The 19,355-nt window shown below is 47.6% G+C and overlaps 1 protein-coding gene and 1 long non-coding RNA gene across 3 annotated transcripts in view; one reads left to right on the forward strand and one right to left on the reverse strand.

Annotated features, from left to right (window-relative positions):
* LOC129702585 (NXPE family member 3-like) overlaps positions 1 to 9,458 on the reverse strand; it is a 36,600-nt gene extending 27,142 nt beyond the window's left edge. For both annotated transcript variants that reach the window (XM_055644373.1, XM_055644372.1), the window contains exon 1: positions 9,305 to 9,458. In XM_055644373.1, coding sequence (XP_055500348.1) covers positions 9,305 to 9,406 — 102 coding nt within the window. In that variant the 5' untranslated portion in view covers positions 9,407 to 9,458. The remainder of the gene's footprint in view (positions 1 to 9,304) is intronic.
* Positions 9,459 to 13,160: 3,702 nt separating this feature from the next.
* LOC129702586 (uncharacterized) overlaps positions 13,161 to 19,355 on the forward strand; it is a 32,580-nt gene continuing 26,385 nt past the window's right edge. Inside the window, exon 1 of the long non-coding RNA XR_008724406.1 lies at positions 13,161 to 15,439. This is a non-coding gene — a long non-coding RNA (uncharacterized LOC129702586). The remainder of the gene's footprint in view (positions 15,440 to 19,355) is intronic.

The raw sequence follows: 19,355 nt of genomic DNA on the forward strand, positions 1-19,355 counted from the left end.
TCCAGATGTTAATTTTGCAACAGCTATTGATCTATTATATGTACATGAGTGCAATGAAGTCGATGATTGTAAAAGACCAGTTAATGTGAACTAGTATTTGTCATGGTAATAGTTCATCTTCCATTCGTGCCAACAAGCTCCTCTTGAGATACTGACAATAATTTTTGCAACTACATAAAAAAAAACATTTGAACAGGTACATGATTTAGAGGGGTATGAGCCAAACATAGGACTACCTTATTTAAGAAGGAACTGCAGATGCTGGAGAATCGAAGGTACACAAAAAAGCTGGAGAAACTCAGCGGGTACAGCAGCATCTACGAAGCGAAGGAAATAGGCAACGTTTCGAGCCGAAACCCTTGTTCAGACTGATCGGGGGCGGGGGTGGGCGGGGACAAGAAAGGACAAAGGAGGAGGAGCCCGAAGGCTGGGGGATGGGAGGAGACAGCAGGGGGACTGAGGAAGGGGAGGAGACAGCAAAGACTAACAAAATTGGGAGAATTCAATGTTCATGCCCCCAGGATGCAGACTCCCCAAACGGAATATGAGGTGCTGTTCCTCCAATTTCCGGTGCTGCTCGCTGTGGCCATGGAGGAGACCCAGGACAGAGAGGTCGGAGACGGAGTGGGAGGGGGAGTTGAAGTGCTGAGCCACCGAGAGGTCAGCTTGGTTATTGCGGACCGAGCGGAGGTGTTCGGCGAAACGATCGCCCAACCTCCGCATGGTCTCGCCGATATAGATCTGCTGACATCTAGAGCAGCGGACGCAATAGATGAGGTTAGAAGAGATGCAGGTAAACCTCTGTCGCACCTGGAACGATTGCTTGGGTCCTTGAACGGAGTCGAGGGGGGAGGTAAAGGGATAAGTGTTGCATCTCTTGCGGTTGCAAGGGAAAGTGCCGGGGAGGGGGTGGTACGAGAGGGAAGGGAAGAATTGACAAGGGAGTTATGGAGGGAGCGGTCTTTGCGGAAGGCAGATATGGGGGGAGATGGGAAGATGTGGCGAGTGGTGGCGAAATAGGACTACCTTAGATGTTTGGCATGGGCAAGTTGGGCCGAAGGGCCTGTAACCTTTTCGAATTACTCTTTGAACCAAACCTTTGAACTGTCACCTAATCAAATGCTTTCTGAAAATCTATTTACAGTAAACCTCAGCACATATAACTTTTAAAGGAAGTCTAATAGATAAAACACAGTATCACTTTTTACAATACTCTGTCGACTTTGTTTCACTATCTCAAGTTACACAAGGTTCGCGCAGGTGTCTTGTGATAACAAGCTCATGCTTTTTCTGCAGGAGAGATATTAATGACTGATGACTGATGACTGATTTCTGGTTCTTGATTTCCATTTCCCACTTTTGATAAATAAAGAATTCTAATTGAATGGATCTGTTCCCAAATCTAGTGATTGTAGCACCTACCCTCCAGACTGCACCAACCCTCCACAATCACCTACCTTCTACACAGCCTTACTCCCAACACGGCTGCTCCAAACAGTTTAATGTAAAAACGGATGATTGATGGTTTGTGTGGAGAGCGTGATGAAGTCATGCCTCGATATTAATCTACGACAACCATTAATTACCAGATTCACTCCTACATCATTTACGTCACATTAACATGGACATTCAGGAACCATTTTATGTCCGCTTGCATCACATCTCAAATGGTGATCAGATCACATCGATTCACGGTTTTTCTATTTGCATTCTCAGTTCATAAGTTTTGTTTAGAATGCTAGGTGAAAGCAAATACAGAGGCTTTAGTCTTGTCATTTTATATTTAAAATTACCCCATCATAACTACTGATTACCTTTTAGATTCGGTTGACCGGCTGAAGGGGGAGCTTGGACCTGCCAAAGTTAACCACCATCTCTTTAGTCTTAGTTGTGTTCAGGATGAGAACATTGGGGGACCAGCCCTCCCGTGTGATGTTGGGATCCAACAGGTCCCACTTAATCTAGTATATATTATAAATAACTGGGGCCCCAGCACCGAACTTTGCGGCACCCCACTAGTCACTGCCTGCTATTCTGAAAAGGACCCGTTAATTCCTACTCTTTGCTTCCTGTCTGCCAATTAGTTCTCTATCCATATCAATACCCAACCTCCAATACCATGTGCTCTGATTTTGCACACTAATCTCTTGTGTGGGACCTTGTAAAAAGGCTTTTGAAAGTCCAGAAACACCACATCCACTAGCTCTCCCTTATCCATTCTACTTGTTACATCCTCAAAAAATTCCAAAAGATTGGTCAAGCACAATTTCCCCTTCAAAAATCCATGCTGACTTTGACTGATCCCATCACTGCTTTCCAAATGCGCTGCTCTAACATCTTTAATAATTGACTGCAGCATCTTCCCCACTACCAACCCTTTAAGGCTATTAAAATTTCCTGTTTTCTCTCTCCCTCCTTTCTTAAAAAGTGGGGTTACATTGGCTACCCTCCAATCCACAGGACCTGATGCAGCGTTGAGAGAACATTGGAATATGATCTCCAATGAATCCACGATTTTTAGGGCACCACCTTGAATACTCTGGGATGCAGACCATCAGGGATTTTTCTGCCTTCAGTCCCAGCAGCTTACCTAACACCATTTTCTGACTAATGTGGATTCCCTTCGGTCCTTCCTCTCACTAGATCCTCAGTCCCCTAGTATTTCCGGGAGATTGTTTGCGTCTTCCTTAGTGAAGACAGAACCAAAGTGCTTGTTTAACTGTTCTGCCATTTCCTTGTTTCCTATTATAAATTCACCTGTCTCTGACTGTAAGGGACCTACATTCATCTTCACTAATCTTTTCCTTTTTACATTGTTAAAGCAACTCTTACAGTCTGTTTTTATAGGTTAGGTTGGGTGAATTCCCCCCACCACAGGTAACATGTAATCCCGTGCTACCTGCTCCATGATCGGATAGTCGGCGACTAAACTGTCTCCCCCACCTGGTTTGCCAGGTGAGGAGGGGGCTGTGGACCCCCCAGCGGGACCACAAACAAAATGTCAGAGGGCAGTTGAGCTCCTTACGAGCCAACGGCCATCCACCCTTCAGTAGAAGTTGCGATCACTGTCGTACATAGCATTGTAAGGCACCGTGCATGTTGATGTTTTCAACGATGATGATGCTTTTATAGTCCCCTCAAGCTTTCTTTCATGCTCTTTTTCTCCCTTCTTAAATAACCCCTTTGACCTCCTCTGTTGAGTTCTAAATTTCCCCCAGTCCTCTGGTTTGCCGCTTCTTCTGGCCAATTTATTTGCCTCTTCCTTGGGTTTAACACCGTCCTTGACTTCCCTCATCAGCCACGGTTGAACCGCCTTCCCTGGTTTATTTTTTCGCCAGACAGGGATGAACAATTTCCGGAGTTCATCCATGCGGTCTTTAAATCTTTGCCATTGCATTTCCACTGTCAACCCTTTAAGTATAATTTGTCCGTCTATCCTAACCAATTCCCGTTTCATACCTTCAAAATCTCCTTTATTCAACTTCAGGACCCAAGTCTCTGAATTAGCCATGGCACTTGCCATCCTAATGCAGAATTACACCATATTATAGTCACTGTTGCCCAAGGGGTTGTGCACCACAAGATCACTGGGAATTATAGACCAGTTATCTTGACATCGGTGGTTGGGAAGATGCTGGAGTCAATTATAAAAGATGAGATAGACGAACATTTGGATAGCATTAACAGGATCGGTCCGAGTCAGCATGGATTTACGAAGGGGAAATCATCTGGACTAATCTACTGGAATTTTTTGAAGATGTAACTAGGAAAATAGACAAGGGAGAGCCAGTGGATGTAATGTGCCTGGACTTTCCGAAAGCATTTGATAAGGTCCCACATAGGAGATTAGTGGGCAAAATTAGTGCACATGGTATTGGGGGTAGGGTGCTGACATGGATAGAGAAGTGGTTGGCAGACAGGAAACAAAGAGTAGGGATTAATTGGTCCCTTTCAGAATGGCAGGCAGTGACTAGTGGGGTACCGCAAGGCTCGGTGCTGGGACCGCAGTTATTTACAATATACATCAATGATTTGGATGAAGGGATTCAAAGTAACATTAGCAAATTTGCAGATGACACAAAGCTGGGTGGCAGTGTGAACTGTGAGGAGGATGCTATGAGAATGCAGGGTGACTTGGATAGGTTGGGGGAGTGGGCAGATGCATGGCAGATGAAGTTTAATGCGGATAAATATGAGGTTATCCACTTTCGTAGCAAAAACAGGAAGGCAGATTACTATCTAAATTGTGTCAAGTTGGGAAAAGGGGAAGTACAACGGGATCTGGGGGTCCTTGTTCATCAGTCTATGAAAGTAAGCATGCAGGTACAAAGTGAAGAAAGCGAATGGCATGTTGGCCTTTATAATACGAGGAATCGAATATAGGAGCAAAGAGGTCCTTCTGCAGTTGTACAGAGCCATAGTGAGACCACACCTGGAGTATTGTGTGCAGTTTTGGTCCCCTAATTTGAGGAAGGACATTCTTGCTATTGAGGGAGTGCAGCGTAGGTTTACAAGGTTAATTCCCGGGATGGCGGGACTGTCATATGCTGAGAGAATGGAGCAGCTGGGCTTGTACATTCTGGAGTTTAGAAGGATGAGAGGAGATCTCATTGAAACATATAAGATTGTTAAGGGCTTGGACACGCTAGAAGCAGGAAACATGTTCCCGGTGTTGGGGAGTCCAGAACCAGGGGCCACAGTTTAAGAATAAGGAGTAAGCCATTTAGAACAGAGACGAGGAAACACATTTTCTCATAGAGAGTGGTGAGTCTGTGGAATTCTCTGCCTCAGAGGGCTGTGGAGGCAGGTTCTCTAGATGCTTTCAAGAGAGAGCTAGATAGGGCTCTTAAAAATAGCGGAGTCAGGTAATATGGGGAGAAGGCGGGAACAGGTTACAGATTGGGGATGATCAGCCATGATCACATTGAATGGCGGTGCAGGCGTGAAGGGCCAAATGGCCTACTCCTGCACCTGTTGTCTATTGTCTATTATCATTAACTCATCCTTCCTCATTACACAATACCCAGTCTAGGATGGCCTGCCCTCTAGTCGGTTCATGTAAGTATTGGTTTAAAAACACATCCTGGATACATTCCACGAAACCCTCCTCCTCAGCGCTGTTACCAAAGGCACATGAATAGGTAGAGAAAGGATGGATATGGGTTACGTGCAAGCACATACATGCTGGTCTTAGCGCCATGTTAAACAAAAACATTGTGTGCCGAAGGACGGGTGCTTGTGCTGTCCTCTTCTATGTTCTATCTGCAAATATTTGACGAGCTTTCTGTGAAAATGCATGGTGGTTTTTCACCGAAGAAAGTTTCTCAGACATGAACAATGGATTATTCAATGGCGAATGTCGACCAAGGGGCATAACAATTTAATCTATCAAATAATTAACACCAATGCCAGAGAGGAAAAATTAAATTTTGAAAAAATTAGGTCACTGTAAGTTATTGGGGCAAATCCTCCAAAATTATGGAAGAACTCGGATAAGGACATGGACATTTTAAAAAGACAAATTTGCTGGCTGCAATGGAAAAAAAAACCCCAATCCACAAACCTGTCTGGCCTGTGGACTTGGGCATCAAACAACTGGGCGAATGGTGTGGGGAGGAAAGGCTGAGACGGAGATAACGAGATTATCTTGGATACACAAAGGAAGGAACCAAGCCTCAACAGACGGTGGTAGTGCAAGCACAATCACCATCTTGGATGACCCATCCATCGAGACAATAGGAGCCCGTCCAGGCGATGGGATAACGATCAGGCTGAGGGATCATGACATCAGCAAACCCCTTATCATCGGAAGCCTATTGTTCATGCCAGATCGAAACTGGGAATCATCAAAAGAACCCTTTTCATCCAGAGGACCACCTGGGAGTTTCAAAGGAAGCTCAGGAATAAAACAGAAGTCAAGCCAGAACTCTTTCTCTTTCTTTCTGCCCTGCTGGACGGCTCGTGAGTCCAAACTGTAAGTATCCCAGTGACCTGGTGAAATTCCCGAAATAGTATAGAGAGTGAGGAGAAAGGGGTAAGGGGAAGTAAAAGTGTGTAAAGTAAGTTTTACGATGTGCCCGATAGTATTCCGTCCATAGTCTTAGTTTAAAGCATAAGTTTAGCCACGTATTATGTAGTGTTGGTGAGATTCGATTTCTCATTGTTCAATAAAGCTTGTAAATTTTAGACTTGCTTTGAGTCCATCTTGGTTTCTGTTTTCTCTCATCAGCACACTCTGGTCAATTCAACCTTTTATCATATCCCACCATAATTCCGAGGTTTAGAACCTAGGGGAATCCCTTTTGTTGTATTCTCTCTCTTGGAAACCGCTCAAGTGGAGTGGTGGCCGTTTGACCCTCCGACAAGGGAGAGATTAACTCGGGCAGTTGGGCCCGAAGGGAAATAAAGGGAAACGCAAAACCCCTACAGAATGGCGACCATGGCAGGACCTCGGTGGTTTGGGATATGTGATTTGCCAGAGGGGGTGAGAGAACGTAGCAAGATGGAGGAGAGAATCTCCTCTTATCTGTTTAAAAAGATCAATCTCACCAAACAATAGGTGATAGCATTGTTGACAGCACAGCAGCCTGCAGTAGCTACTGCTCAATGGACGGAAAGCAAGGCGTATAATAAAGGGCAGGAAAAGGCTATTTGGCTAGCGTGCCTATCACAGCAGGTAGCAAAATTGCAGAGACAGGTAGATAGACTGGAAGAGCAAGTTGAGAGAAGCTAGGGCCAGCGCTGAAGAAAGCACTAGAGAAGGGGAAGGGCTATCTAAGGAATGCAGTAAAGCCAGGCAGTGTATCTTGCAGGCGAGGGAGTCCCAGAGAAATGCCCAGGAATTCCTCCAATGCCAGGTGGTAGAGGCAAAGGAGAGGGAACGGAACGCCCAGGAACTCCTGGCGCAGAGTACACAGATGTGAGGGAGCTGGAGGGAAAGTTCCAAGATATCCAAGCAGCATACAGGGTGGCCCGTAGCGAGCTAGGGGATAGTGATCACGGGCCTTGCCAGGCGAGGATAGCGCAGCTGGAGGAGACTCTGTCCAAGACTAGGGGACGGGTTCACCTGGTAGGACCAGGGGCTCTTGGAAACCGCTCAAGTGGAGTAGTGGCCGTTTGACCCTCCGACAAGGGAGAGATTAACTCGGGCAGTTGGGCCCGAAGGGAAATAAAGGGAAACGCAAAACCCCTACAGTCACACATTTGGTAAAAGTCAAAGTTTGGTAGTTACAGTAAAAGGGATTAGGTGAAAATATTTGAAGGAACATTCTAAAAGGAGACACTGTGACTTATTTGCAGTGGTCATCAGTGGCACAACCCCATGCAGATGGGAAGGGTAAGAAGTCCGTGTGTTGGAAGGAACTGCAGATGCTAGTTTACACTGATAGACACAAAATGCTGGAGTAATTCAGCGGGTCAGACAGCATCTCTGGAGAGAAGGAATGGGTGACGTTTTAGGTCGAGACCCTTCTTCACACTTAGTCAGGGGAGAGGGAGACACAGAGATATGGAAGGGTAAGGTGCAATTTTATTCCAGACCTCTAATAGAAACATAGAAACTAGGGTGCAGTAGTAGGCCATTCAGCCCTTTGAGCTAGCACCACCATTTTCAATATGATCATGGCTGATCATCCAAAATCAGTACACCTTTCTGGCTTTTTCCCCATATCCCTTGATTCTCTTAGCCCTAGGAGTTAAATCTAACTCTCTGGAGAAGGCAAATTTGTAACATGTTGCATTGGAAACACTCCAGATGTTAATTTTGCAACAGCTATTGATCTATTATATGTACATGAGTGCAATGAAGTCGATGATTGTAAAAGACCAGTTAATGTGAACTAGTATTTGCCATGGTAATAGATCATCTTCCATTCGTGCCAACAAGCTCCTCCTGAGATACTGACAATACTTTTTGCAACTACATTAAAAAAAACATTTGAACAGGTACATGATTTAGAGGGGTATGAGCCAAACATAGGACTACCTTAGATGTTCGGCATGGGCAAGTTGGGCCGAAGGGCCTGTAACCTTTTCGAATTACTCTTTGAACCAAACCTTTGAAATGTCACCTAATCAAATGCTTTCTGAAAATCTATTTACAGTACAACCTCAGCACATATAACTTTTAAAGGAAGTCTAATAGATAAAACACAGTATCACTTTTTACAATACTCTGTCGACTTTGTTTCACTATCTCAAGTTACACAAGGTTCGCGCAGGTGTCTTGTGATAACAAGCTCATGCTTTTTCTGCAGGAGAGATATTAATGACTGATGACTGATGACTGATTTCTGGTTCTTGATTTCCATTTCCCACTTTTGATAAATAAAGAATTCTAATTGAATGGATCTGTTCCCAAATCTAGTGGTTGTAGCACCTACACTCCAGACTGCACCAACCCTCCACAATCACCTACCTTCTACACAGCCTTACTCCCAACACGGCTGCTCCAAACAGTTTAATGTAAAAACGGATGATTGATGGTTTGTGTGGAGAGCGTGATGAAGTCATGCCTCGATATTAATCTACTACAACCATTAATTACCAGATTCACTCATACACCATTTACGTCACACTAACATGGACATTCAGGAACCATTTTATGTCCGCTTGCATCACATCTCAAATGGTGATCAGATCACATCGATTCACGGTTTTTCTATTTGCATTCTCAGTTCATAAGTTTTGTTTAGAATGCTAGGTGAAAGCAAATACAGAGGCTTTAGTCTTGTCATTTTATATTTAAAATTACCCCATCATAACTACTGATTACCTTTTAGATTCGGTTAGCATTGGTACCATACATTAATTTCTAAATATTATAACATTGTCATGCGTGGCTCCGCACTTGAAGATGATACAAAACCCCCAATTGTATTACCGTGTGCTCTATGAATAACATATATAATCATTCGCCATAATCGTTCAACATAACTTCGCCAGCATTATGAATAACTATTGTCAGTAAACTGCGCTCAGATGATATGCATTGTTTTTGGCTTACTCCAAAAGTCGAAACACCTGCCCCAAAGCAGATGAAAACCCGAGCGGGCAATGTGGAAATGTAAACGCTTTCACAGCGGGCTCTTGTTATACAAAATCCCAATTTTAATATACATCGTGTCTCTTGTGTAACCTCGCTGCCACGTCTCTCCCTGAGAACAGCGGAGTTCCCGTAAATGGCAGACAACACAACACACACAAATCCCAGAAATTACAATACCCACCCGACCCAAGCCTGGTTATTCTTCCCTGGACTGCTGCTTGGATGGGCTGGAGGAACGGAGAGATCGGTCAAACTAACCTTACAATACGTTACGATGTGAATGGCGGTACTTGCAGCAGCAGGCGAGTTTGAACTAATGGACTCGGGCTTAAAGAGGAGTGTCACTAGCGGAAAAGGCATCGGCAGTATTTACAATTCCGATGCGCAACGCTAACCGATCGGAAATGTACCAACTCACTTTCACATTTGCAACGCGTTGGATGTTGATTGCGCGTCCCAGTGTCAGATCGTGGTGCGAGGTTTGGAGGAAGTCCTCAGCAAGAATTAAACAACGCTGGCCGGAGTTGGAGCATTTCGCTTTGTTTGGTGAGATTTATTGTAAAATTTGAAAGTGTAAGTCGTCGAGAAAAAATGTGCAATTGACAAATTGAAGTTTTGGAAAGATATAGTTTGGAAAGGTGTCTGAAGAAGGGTCTGGACCCGAAACGCCACCCATCCCTTCTCTCCGCCTGCCCGTTGAGTTACTCCAGCTTTTTGTGTCTATCTTTTGAAAAGGTTTGGTGCGTTTGGAGTAGAGCTTCGCGCTGCTGCTGTGTGCGGCCGACGAATGTCTGATATAGATTCTTTTCTCCCGCGGTCGGGGCAGTCGAAGCATCCGCAGTCGGGGCGATCGAATTTCCCACAGCCGGCAATTGAAGCTCCCGCGGTTGGAGCTCCCGAAGTCGGTCTCTAACCAGGGACCTCGGGCTCCACGATGTTAAGTCCGCAGTGCAACGGAGATACGATATGGAAAAAGTTGTATGTCAAAGTCGAATTTATTCGTAACATGCACCAACTAAAATGATGTTTACCAGCAGCCATACAGTTGAAAACCCCCCCCCCCCCCCCCCCCCCCCCCCACCACACCACACACACACACACACAATCTATATTACTAGAACTCTGTTCTTGGCCAGTTTCGGCTTTCTGTGCTGCGGTTTCTGAGAGAATGCCGCCACCTCACTCAGAGCCCCCCTCTGCCGCTAGTGTGCCGAGGATTTTTCCCATTGATGAAAATTGACAGAGATATTAATGTTTTTACAACATTCCCCATTCTCTCTGCTGCCCCTGCTGGAGGGAGGGGGAGCCACTATAAAACCAGGAAGTGGTGTGCCTCAATCAGTCTCTGCAAGTGATGTGCCTTAATCAGTCTCTGCAAGTGGTGTGCGTCAATCAGATCTTTGAATAACACTGACAAATGTCTGCAGCACTGTGAGTACCCTGGTTTTGGTTTGAAAATGAAAATATGGTTAGAGGTAAAAAAGCACTGCCTGCAAATGGTTGTTTGGGTTTGGGTTGAAGTAAAAAGGCACTCTCTCTCCTCCCCCCCTCTCCCTCCCTCTCCTCTCTCTCCCTCTCCTCTCTCCCCCACTCCTCTCCCCCTCCTCTCTCCTCTCTCCCCCACTCCTCTCCCCCTCTCCTCTCCCCCTCTCCTCTCTCCCCTCTCCTCTCCTCCTCTCCCCCCTCTCCTCTCCCCCTCTCCTCTTCCCCTCTCTCCTCTTCTCCCCCTCTCCTCCTCTCCCCTCATCTCCTCTTTTCTCCCCCTCTTTCCTCCCCTCTCCTCCCCTCTCCCCTCTCTCCTCTCCCCCCCCGTCTCGAGTAAATTTTTTTCTCCTTTTGGGACTCCCTCTTCCCCTCCCCCCTACTCTCTCCTCCCCTCCCCTCCTCCCTCCCTCTCCTCTCCTCCCCCCTCCCCCCCTCCCCCCCTCCCCCCCCCTCCCTCCCTCTCCCCCTCCCCCCCCCCCCCTCTCCCCCCTCTCTCCCCCCCCCCCCCCCCCCCTCCCCCCCTCTCTCTCCCCCCTCTCTCCCCCCCCCTCCCCCCTCTTGCCATCCTAATGCAGAATTGCACCATATTATAGTCACTGTTGCCCAAGGGGTTGTGCACCACAAGATCACTGGGAATTATAGACCAGTTATCTTGACATCGGTGGTTGGGAAGATGCTGGAGTCAATTATAAAAGATGAGATAGCCGAACATTTGGATAGCATTAACAGGATCGGTCTGAGTCAGCATGGATTTACGAAGGGGAAATCATCTGGACTAATCTACTGGAATTTTTTGAAGATGTAACTAGGAAAATAGACAAGGGAGAGCCAGTGGATGTAATGTGCCTGGACTTTCCGAAAGCATTTGATAACGTCCCACATAGGAGATTAGTGGGCAAAATTAGGGCACATGGTATTGGGGGTAGGGTGCTGACATGGATAGAGAAGTGGTTGGCAGACAGGAAACAAAGAGTAGGGATTAATTGGTCTCTTTCAGAATGGCAGGCAGTGACTAGTGGGGTACCGCAAGGCTCGGTGCTGGGACCGCAGTTATTTACAATATACATCAATGATTTGGATGAAGGGATTCAAAGTAACATTAGCAAATTTGCAGATGACACAAAGCTGGGTGGCAGTGTGAACTGTGAGGAGGATGCTATGAGAATGCAGGGTGACTTGGATAGGTTGGGGGAGTGGGCAGATGCATGGCAGATGAAGTTTAATGCGGATAAATGTGAGGTTATCCACTTTCGTAGCAAAAACAGGAAGGCAGATTACTATCTAAATTGTGTCAAGTTGGGAAAAGGGGAAGTACAACGGGATCTGGGGGTCCTTGTTCATCAGTCTATGAAAGTATGCATGCAGGTATAAAGTGAAGAAAGCGAATGGCATGTTGGCCTTTATAATACGAGGAATCGAATATAGGAGCAACGAGGTCCTTCTGTAGTTGTACAGAGCCCTAGTGAGACCATACCTGGAGTATTGTGTGCAGTTTTGGTCCCCTAATTTGAGGAAGGACATTCTTGCTATTGCGGGAGTGCAGCGTAGGTTTACAAGGTTAATTCCCGGGATGGCGGGACTGTCATATGCTGAGAGAATGGAGCAGCTGGGCTTGTACACTCTGGAGTTTAGAAGGATGAGAGGAGATCTCATTGAAACATATAAGATTGTTAAGGGCTTGGACACGCTAGAAGCAGGAAACATGTTCCCGGTGTTGGGGAGTCCAGAACCAGGGGCCACAGTTTAAGAATAAGGAGTAAGCCATTTAGAACGGAGACGAGGAAACACTTTTTCTCATAGAGAGTGGTGAGTCTGTGGAATTCTCTGCCTCAGAGGGCAGTGGAGGCAGGTTCTCTAGATGCTTTCAAGAGAGAGCTAGATAGGGGTCTTAAAAATAGTGGAGTCAGGTAATATGGGGAGAAGGCAGGAACGGGTTACTTATTGGGGATGATCAGCCATGATCACATCGAATGGCGGTGCTGGCGTGAAGGGCCAAATGGCCTACTCCTGCACCTGTTGTCTATTGTCTATTATCATTAACTTATCCTTCCTCATTACACAATACCCAGTCTAGGATGGCCTGCCCTCTAGTCGGTTCATGTAAGTATTGGTTTAAAAACACATCCTGGATACATTCCACGAAACCCTCCTCCTCAGCGCTGTTACCAAAGGCACATGAATAGGTAGAGAAAGGATGGATATGGGTTACGTGCAAGCACATACATGCTGGTCTTAGCATCATGTTAAACAAAAACATTGTGTGCCGAAGGACGGGTGCTTGTGCTGTCCTCTTCTATGTTCTATCTGCAAATATTTGACGAGCTTTCTGTGAAAATGCATGGTGGTTTTTCACCGAAGAAAGTTTCTCAGACATGAACAATGGATTATTCAATGGCGAATGTCGACCAAGGGGCATAACAATTTAATCTATCAAATAATTAACACCAATGCCAGAGAGGAAAAATTAAATTTTGAAAAAATTAGGTCACACATTTGGTAAAAGTCAAAGTTTGGTAGTTACAGTAAAAGGGATTCGGATGTGAAAGTTGAAGGCACTAGTGGGGTGAAAATATTTGAAGGAACATTCTAAAAGGAGACACTCTGACTTATTTGCAGTGGTCATCAGTGGCACAACCCCATGCAGATTTGAAAGGTAAGAAGTTCGTGTGTTGGAAGGAACTGCAGATGCTAGTTTACACTGATAGACACAAAATGCTGGAGTAATTCAGCAGGTCAAACAGCATCTCCGGAGAGAAGGAATGGGTGACGTTTTAGGTCGAGACCCTTCTTCACACTTAGTCAGGGGAGAGGGCGACACAGAGATATGGAAGGGTAAGGTGCAATTTTAATCCAGACCTCTAATAGAAACATAGAAACTAGGGTGCAGTAGTAGGCCATTCAGCCCTTTGAGCTAGCACCACCATTTTCAATATGATCATGGCTGATCATCCAAAATCAATACACCTTTCTGGCTTTTTCCCCATATCCCTTGATTCTCTTAGCCCTAGGAGTTAAATCTAACTCTCTGGAGAAGGCAAATTTGTAACATGTTGCATTGGAAACACTCCAGATGTTAATTTTGCAACAGCTATTGATGTATATATGTACATGAGTGCAATGAAGTCGATGATTGTAAAAGACCAGTTAATGTGAACTAGTATTTGCCATGGTAATAGTTCGTCTTCCATTCATGCCAACAAGCTCCTCCTGAGATACTGACAATACTTTTTGCAACTACATTAAAAAAAACATTTGAACAGGTACATGATTTAGAGGGGTATGAGCCAAACATAGGACTACCTTAGATGTTCGGCATGGGCAAGTTGGGCCGAAGGGCCTGTAACCTTTTCGAATTACTCTTTGAACCAAACCTTTGAAATGTCACCTAATCAAATGCTTTCTGAAAATCTATTTACAGTACAACCTCAGCACATATAACTTTTAAAGGAAGTCTAATAGATAAAACACAGTATCACTTTTTACAATACTCTGTCGACTTTGTTTCACTATCTCAAGTTACACAAGGTTCGCGCAGGTGTCTTGTGATAACAAGCTCATGCTTTTTCTGCAGGAGAGATATTAATGACTGATGACTGATGACTGATTTCTGGTTCTTGATTTCCATTTCCCACTTTTGATAAATAAAGAATTCTAATTGAATGGATCTGTTCCCAAATCTAGTGATTGTAGCACCTACCCTCCAGACTGCACCAACCCTCCACAATCACCTACCTTCTACACAGCCTTACTCCCAACACGGCTGCTCCAAACAGTTTAATGTAAAAACGGATGATTGATGGTTTGTGTGGAGAGCGTGATGAAGTCATGCCTCGATATTAATCTACTACAACCATTAATTACCAGATTCACTCATACACCATTTACGTCACACTAACATGGACATTCAGGAACCATTTTATGTCCGCTTGCATCACATCTCAAATGGTGATCAGATCACATCGATTCACGGTTTTTCTATTTGCATTCTCAGTTCATAAGTTTTGTTTAGAATGCTAGGTGAAAGCAAATACAGAGGCTTTAGTCTTGTCATTTTATATTTAAAATTACCCCATCATAACTACTGATTACCTTTTAGATTCGGTTAGCATTGGTACCATACATTAATTTCTAAATATTATAACATTGTCATGCGTGGCTCCGCACTTGAAGATGATACAAAACCCCCAATTGTATTACCGTGTGCTCTATGAATAACATATATAATCATTCGCCATAATCGTTCAACATAACTTCGCCAGCATTATGAATAACTATTGTCAGTAAACTGCGCTCAGATGATATGCATTGTTTTTGGCTTACTCCAAAAGTCGAAACACCTGCCCCAAAGCAGATGAAAACCCGAGCGGGCAATGTGGAAATGTAAACGCTTTCACAGCGGGCTCTTGTTAAACAAAATCCCAATTTTAATATACATCGTGTCTCTTGTGTAACCTCGCTGCCACGTCTCTCCCTGAGAACAGCGGAGTTCCCGTAAATGGCAGACAACACAACACACACAAATCCCAGAAATTACAATACCCACCCGACCCAAGCCTGGTTATTCTTCCCTGGACTGCTGCTTGGATGGGCTGGAGGAACGGAGAGATCGGTCAAACTAACCTTACAATACGTTACGATGTGAATGGCGGTACTTGCAGCAGCAGGCGAGTTTGAACTAATGGACTCGGGCTTAAAGAGGAGTGTCACTAGCGGAAAAGGCATCGGCAGTATTTACAATTCCGATGCGCAACGCTAACCGATCGGAAATGTACCAACTCACTTTCACATTTGCAACGCGTTGGATGTTGATTGCGCGTCCCAGTGTCAGATCGTGGTGCGAGGTTTGGAGGAAGTCCTCAGCAAGAATTAAACAACGCTGGCCGGAGTTGGAACATTTAGCTATGTTTGGTGAGATTTATTGTACATTTGAAAGTGTAAGTCGTCGAGAAAAAATGTGCAATTGACAAATTGAAGTTTTGGAAAGGTATAGTTTGGAAAGGTGTCTGAAGAAGGGTCTGGACCCGAAACGCCACCCATCCCTTCTCTCCGCCTGCCCGTTGAGTTACTCCAGCTTTTTGTGTCTATCTTTTGAAAAGGTTTGGTGCGTTTGGAGTAGAGCTTCGCGCTGCTGCTGTGTGCGGCCGACGAATGTCTGATATAGATTCTTTTCTCCCGCGGTCGGGGCAGTCGAAGCATCCGCAGTCGGGGCGATCGAATTTCCCACAGCCGGCGATTGAAGTTCCCGCGGTTGGAGCTCCCGAAGTCGGTCTCTAACCAGGGACCTCGGGCTCCACGATGTTAAGTCCGCAGTGCAACGGAGATACGATATGGAAAAAGTTGTATGTCAAAGTCGAACTTATTCGTCACATGCACCAACTAAAATGATGTTTACCAGCAGCCATACAGTTGAACCCCCCCCCACACACACAATCTATATTACTAGAACTCTGTTCTTGGCCAGTTTCGGCTTTCTGTGCTGCGGTTTCTGAGAGAACGCCGCCACCTACGGCCGTCATTTTTGGCCACCTCACTCAGAGCCCCCCTCTGCCGCTTGTGTGCCGAGGATTTTTCCAGTTGATGAAAATTGACAGAGATATTAATGTTTTTACAACATTCCCCATTCTCTCTGCTGCCCCTGCTGGAGGGAGGGGGAGCGACTATAAAACCAGGAAGTGGTGTGCCTCAATCAGTCTGCAAGTGGTGTGCCTTAATCAGTCTCTGCAAGTGGTGTGCCTCAACCAGAGCTTTGAATAACACTGACAAATGTCTGCAGCACTGTGAGTACCCTGGTTTTGGTTTGAAAATGAAAATATGGTTAGAGGTAAAAAAGCACTGCCTGCAAATGGTTGTTTGGGTTTGGGTTGAAGTAAAAAGGCACTCTCTCTCCTCCCCTCTCTCTCCCTCCCTCTCCTCTCCTCTCCTCTCCTCCTCCCCCTCTCCTCTCCCCCCTCTCCTCTCCCCCCTCTCCTCTTCCCCCTCTCCTCTCCTCTTCCTCCCTCTCCTCTCCTCTTCCCCCTCCTCTTCCCCCCTCCTCTCCCCCTCCCTCTCCTCTTCCCCCTCCCTCTCCTCTCTCCCCCTCCCTCCCCTCCTCCTCTCTCCCCCTCCCTCTCCTCTCCCCCCCCTCTCCCTCTCCTCTCTCCCCCCCCTCTCCTCTCCCCCCCCCCCCTCCTCTCTCCCCCCCCCCTCTCCTCTCTCCCCCCCCCTCCTCTCTCCTCCCCCCCTCTCCTCCTCCCTCTCCCTCCCCCCTCTCCTCTCCTCCTCCCTCTCCTCTCCTCCTCCCTCCCCTCTCCTCTCCCGCCCCCCCTCCTCTCCCCCTCTCTCTCCCCCCCCCTCTCCTCGTCCCCCTCTCTCTCCTCGTCCCCCTCTCCTCGTCCCCCCCCTCCTCGTCCCCCCTCTCCTCCTCCCCCCCCTCTCCTCGTCCCCCTCTCCTCTCTCTCCCCCCTCTCTCTCCCCCTCTCTCCCCCCTCTCTCTCCCCCCTCTCTCCCCTATCTCTCTTTCTCCCCTCCTCTCTCTCCCTCTCCCCCTCCCCCCCTCTCCCTCTCTCCCCCTCTCTCTCCCCCTCCCTCCCCCCCCCTCCCTCCCCCCCCCCCCCCTCCCCTCCCCCCCCCCCCCCCCTCCTCTCCCTCACCCCTCCTCTCTCCCCTCTCCTCTCCCCCCCCTCTCTCCCCCCCCTCCCCCCCTCTCCCCTCTCCTCCCCTCCCCCCCCCCCCCTCCTCTCCTCTCCTCCCCCCTCTCCTCTCCTCCCCCCTCTCTCTCTCCTCCCCCCCTCTCTCTCCTCCCCCCCCTCTCTTCTCCCCCCCCCCCTCCTCTCTCTCCTCCCCCCCCTCTCTTCTCCTCCCCCCCCTCTCTTCTCCTCCCCCCCTCTCTTCTCCTCCCCCCCTCTCTTCTCCTCCCCCCCTCTCTTCTCCTCCCCCCCCTCTCTCTCTCTCCCCCCCCCTCTCCTCTCCTCCCCCCCTCTCCTCCTCCCCCCTCTCTCTCTCCTCCCCCCCTCTCTCTTCTCCTCCCCCCTCTCTTCTTCCCCCCCCCTCTCTTCTCCTCCCCCCCTCTCTTCTCCTCCCCCCCTCTCTTCTCCTCCCCCCCTCTCTTCTCTCCTCCCCCCCCTCTCTCTCCTCCCCCCCTCTCTTCTCCTCCCCCCCCTCTCTTCTCCTCCCCCCCCCCTCTTCTCCTCCCCCCCCCTCTCTTCTCCTCCTCCCCCCTCCCCCCCTCCTCCCCCCCTCTTCTCCTCCCCCCCCCCTCTCTCCTCCCCCCCTCTCTCCTCCTCTCCTCCCCCCTCCTCTCCTCTCCTCTCCTCTCTTCTCCTCTCTTCTCCTCCCCCTCTCTCTTCTTCTCCTCCCCCCCTCTCTTCTCCTCCCCCCCCCCTCTCTTCTCCTCCCCCCCTCTCTTCTCCTCCCCCCCTCTCTTCTCCTCCCCCCCCCTCTCTTCTCCTCCCCCCCCCTCTCTTCTCCTCCCCCCCTCTCTCTCCTCCCCCCCCCTCTCTTCTCCTCCCCCCCTCTCTTCTCCTCCCCCCCCCCCCTCTCTTCCCTCCTCCCCCCCTCTCTCTTCCTCCTCCCCCCTCTCTTCTCCTCCCCCCCCTCTCTTCTCCTCCCCCCCTCTTCTCCTCCCTCCCCCCTCTCTTCTCCTCCCCCCCTCTCTTCTCCTCCCCCCCTCTCTTCTCCTCCCCCCCCCTCTCTCTTCTCCTCCCCCCCTCTCTTCCTCCCCCCCCCCTCTTCTCCCCTCCTCCCCTCCCTCTCTTCTCCTCCCCCCCTCTCTCTCTCCTCCCCCCCTCTCGTCTCCCTCCCCCCCTCTCTCCTCCTCCCCCCTCTCTTCTCCCCCCCCCCTCTCTTCTCTCTCCCCCCCTCTCTTCTCTCTCCCCCCTCCCTCCCCCCTCCCTCCTCCCCTGGAAAATCACAAATGTAACTCCACTTTTTAAGAAGGGAGCAATGTAAAAGAAAAGGAATGGTAGGCTGGTTAGTCTGACTAGTGATTGCTAAGAGTCCATTGTTATGGATGAGGTTTCTGGGTACTTGGAAGCTCATGATAAAAAAGGCTGGTCAGCATGGTTGTAAGTGGTGATTTTGCCTTCACACTTCAAAACACAGAAGATAGACATAAAATGCTGCAGTAACTCAGAGGAATGGGTGACGTTTTGTGTCGAGATCCTTTTTCTTGAGTCTGAAGAAGGGTCTTGACCCAAAATATCACCCATTCCTTCTATCCCGTGATCCTGCCTGTCCCGCAGTTACATCATTTGGTGTCTATCTTCAGTGTAAACCTGCATCTGGAATTCCTTCCAACGCTTCCAAATTCACTTGCCTTTTCTTAGCCTCTATTATTTCTTTGTCTTAAATTTCATCCTTGTAGTAATTCATTCCTGCTTCAGACATGTTTAGTGCAGGACTCCAGATGGTGTTAGCATTGTTTACTTTTATTGGTCATTACTTTGTGTTGCAATTTACTAATCCTGTTCCGTTCACTAACCGCACCACAGTAGTATTAAGGAGTTGGCCAAAGTCTAGTCTGTTTGAATGGGTCTGTAATACCTCAATCATTTCCCCTCTGAAGGGGTGCCACGGTCCAGGATCTCCAGGGACTAGATCCCAAGCTCTGGAAATGCTTGTCAACAAGTCTCCCCAGACGCTGCCTGACCTGACTTACTCCAGCACTCTGTCCTTTTCTCTACCAATAGGTCAATGCTGATCTCCGCATGTAATATTACAAATGTGAGTCCAATCTTGTGCTGTCAACTGTTTCTTTTGTATAGAATTTAATTGCAAAGATTCCATTTTGTTTACAGTATCCTTTGTTCACTCTGGACTCTTTCCTCTGGCCTATTTTGTTTCATTG

The sequence above is a fragment of the Leucoraja erinacea genome, chromosome 13 (assembly GCF_028641065.1).
Source record: "Leucoraja erinacea ecotype New England chromosome 13, Leri_hhj_1, whole genome shotgun sequence".
NCBI classification, from domain to species: Eukaryota; Metazoa; Chordata; class Chondrichthyes; order Rajiformes; family Rajidae; genus Leucoraja; species Leucoraja erinaceus.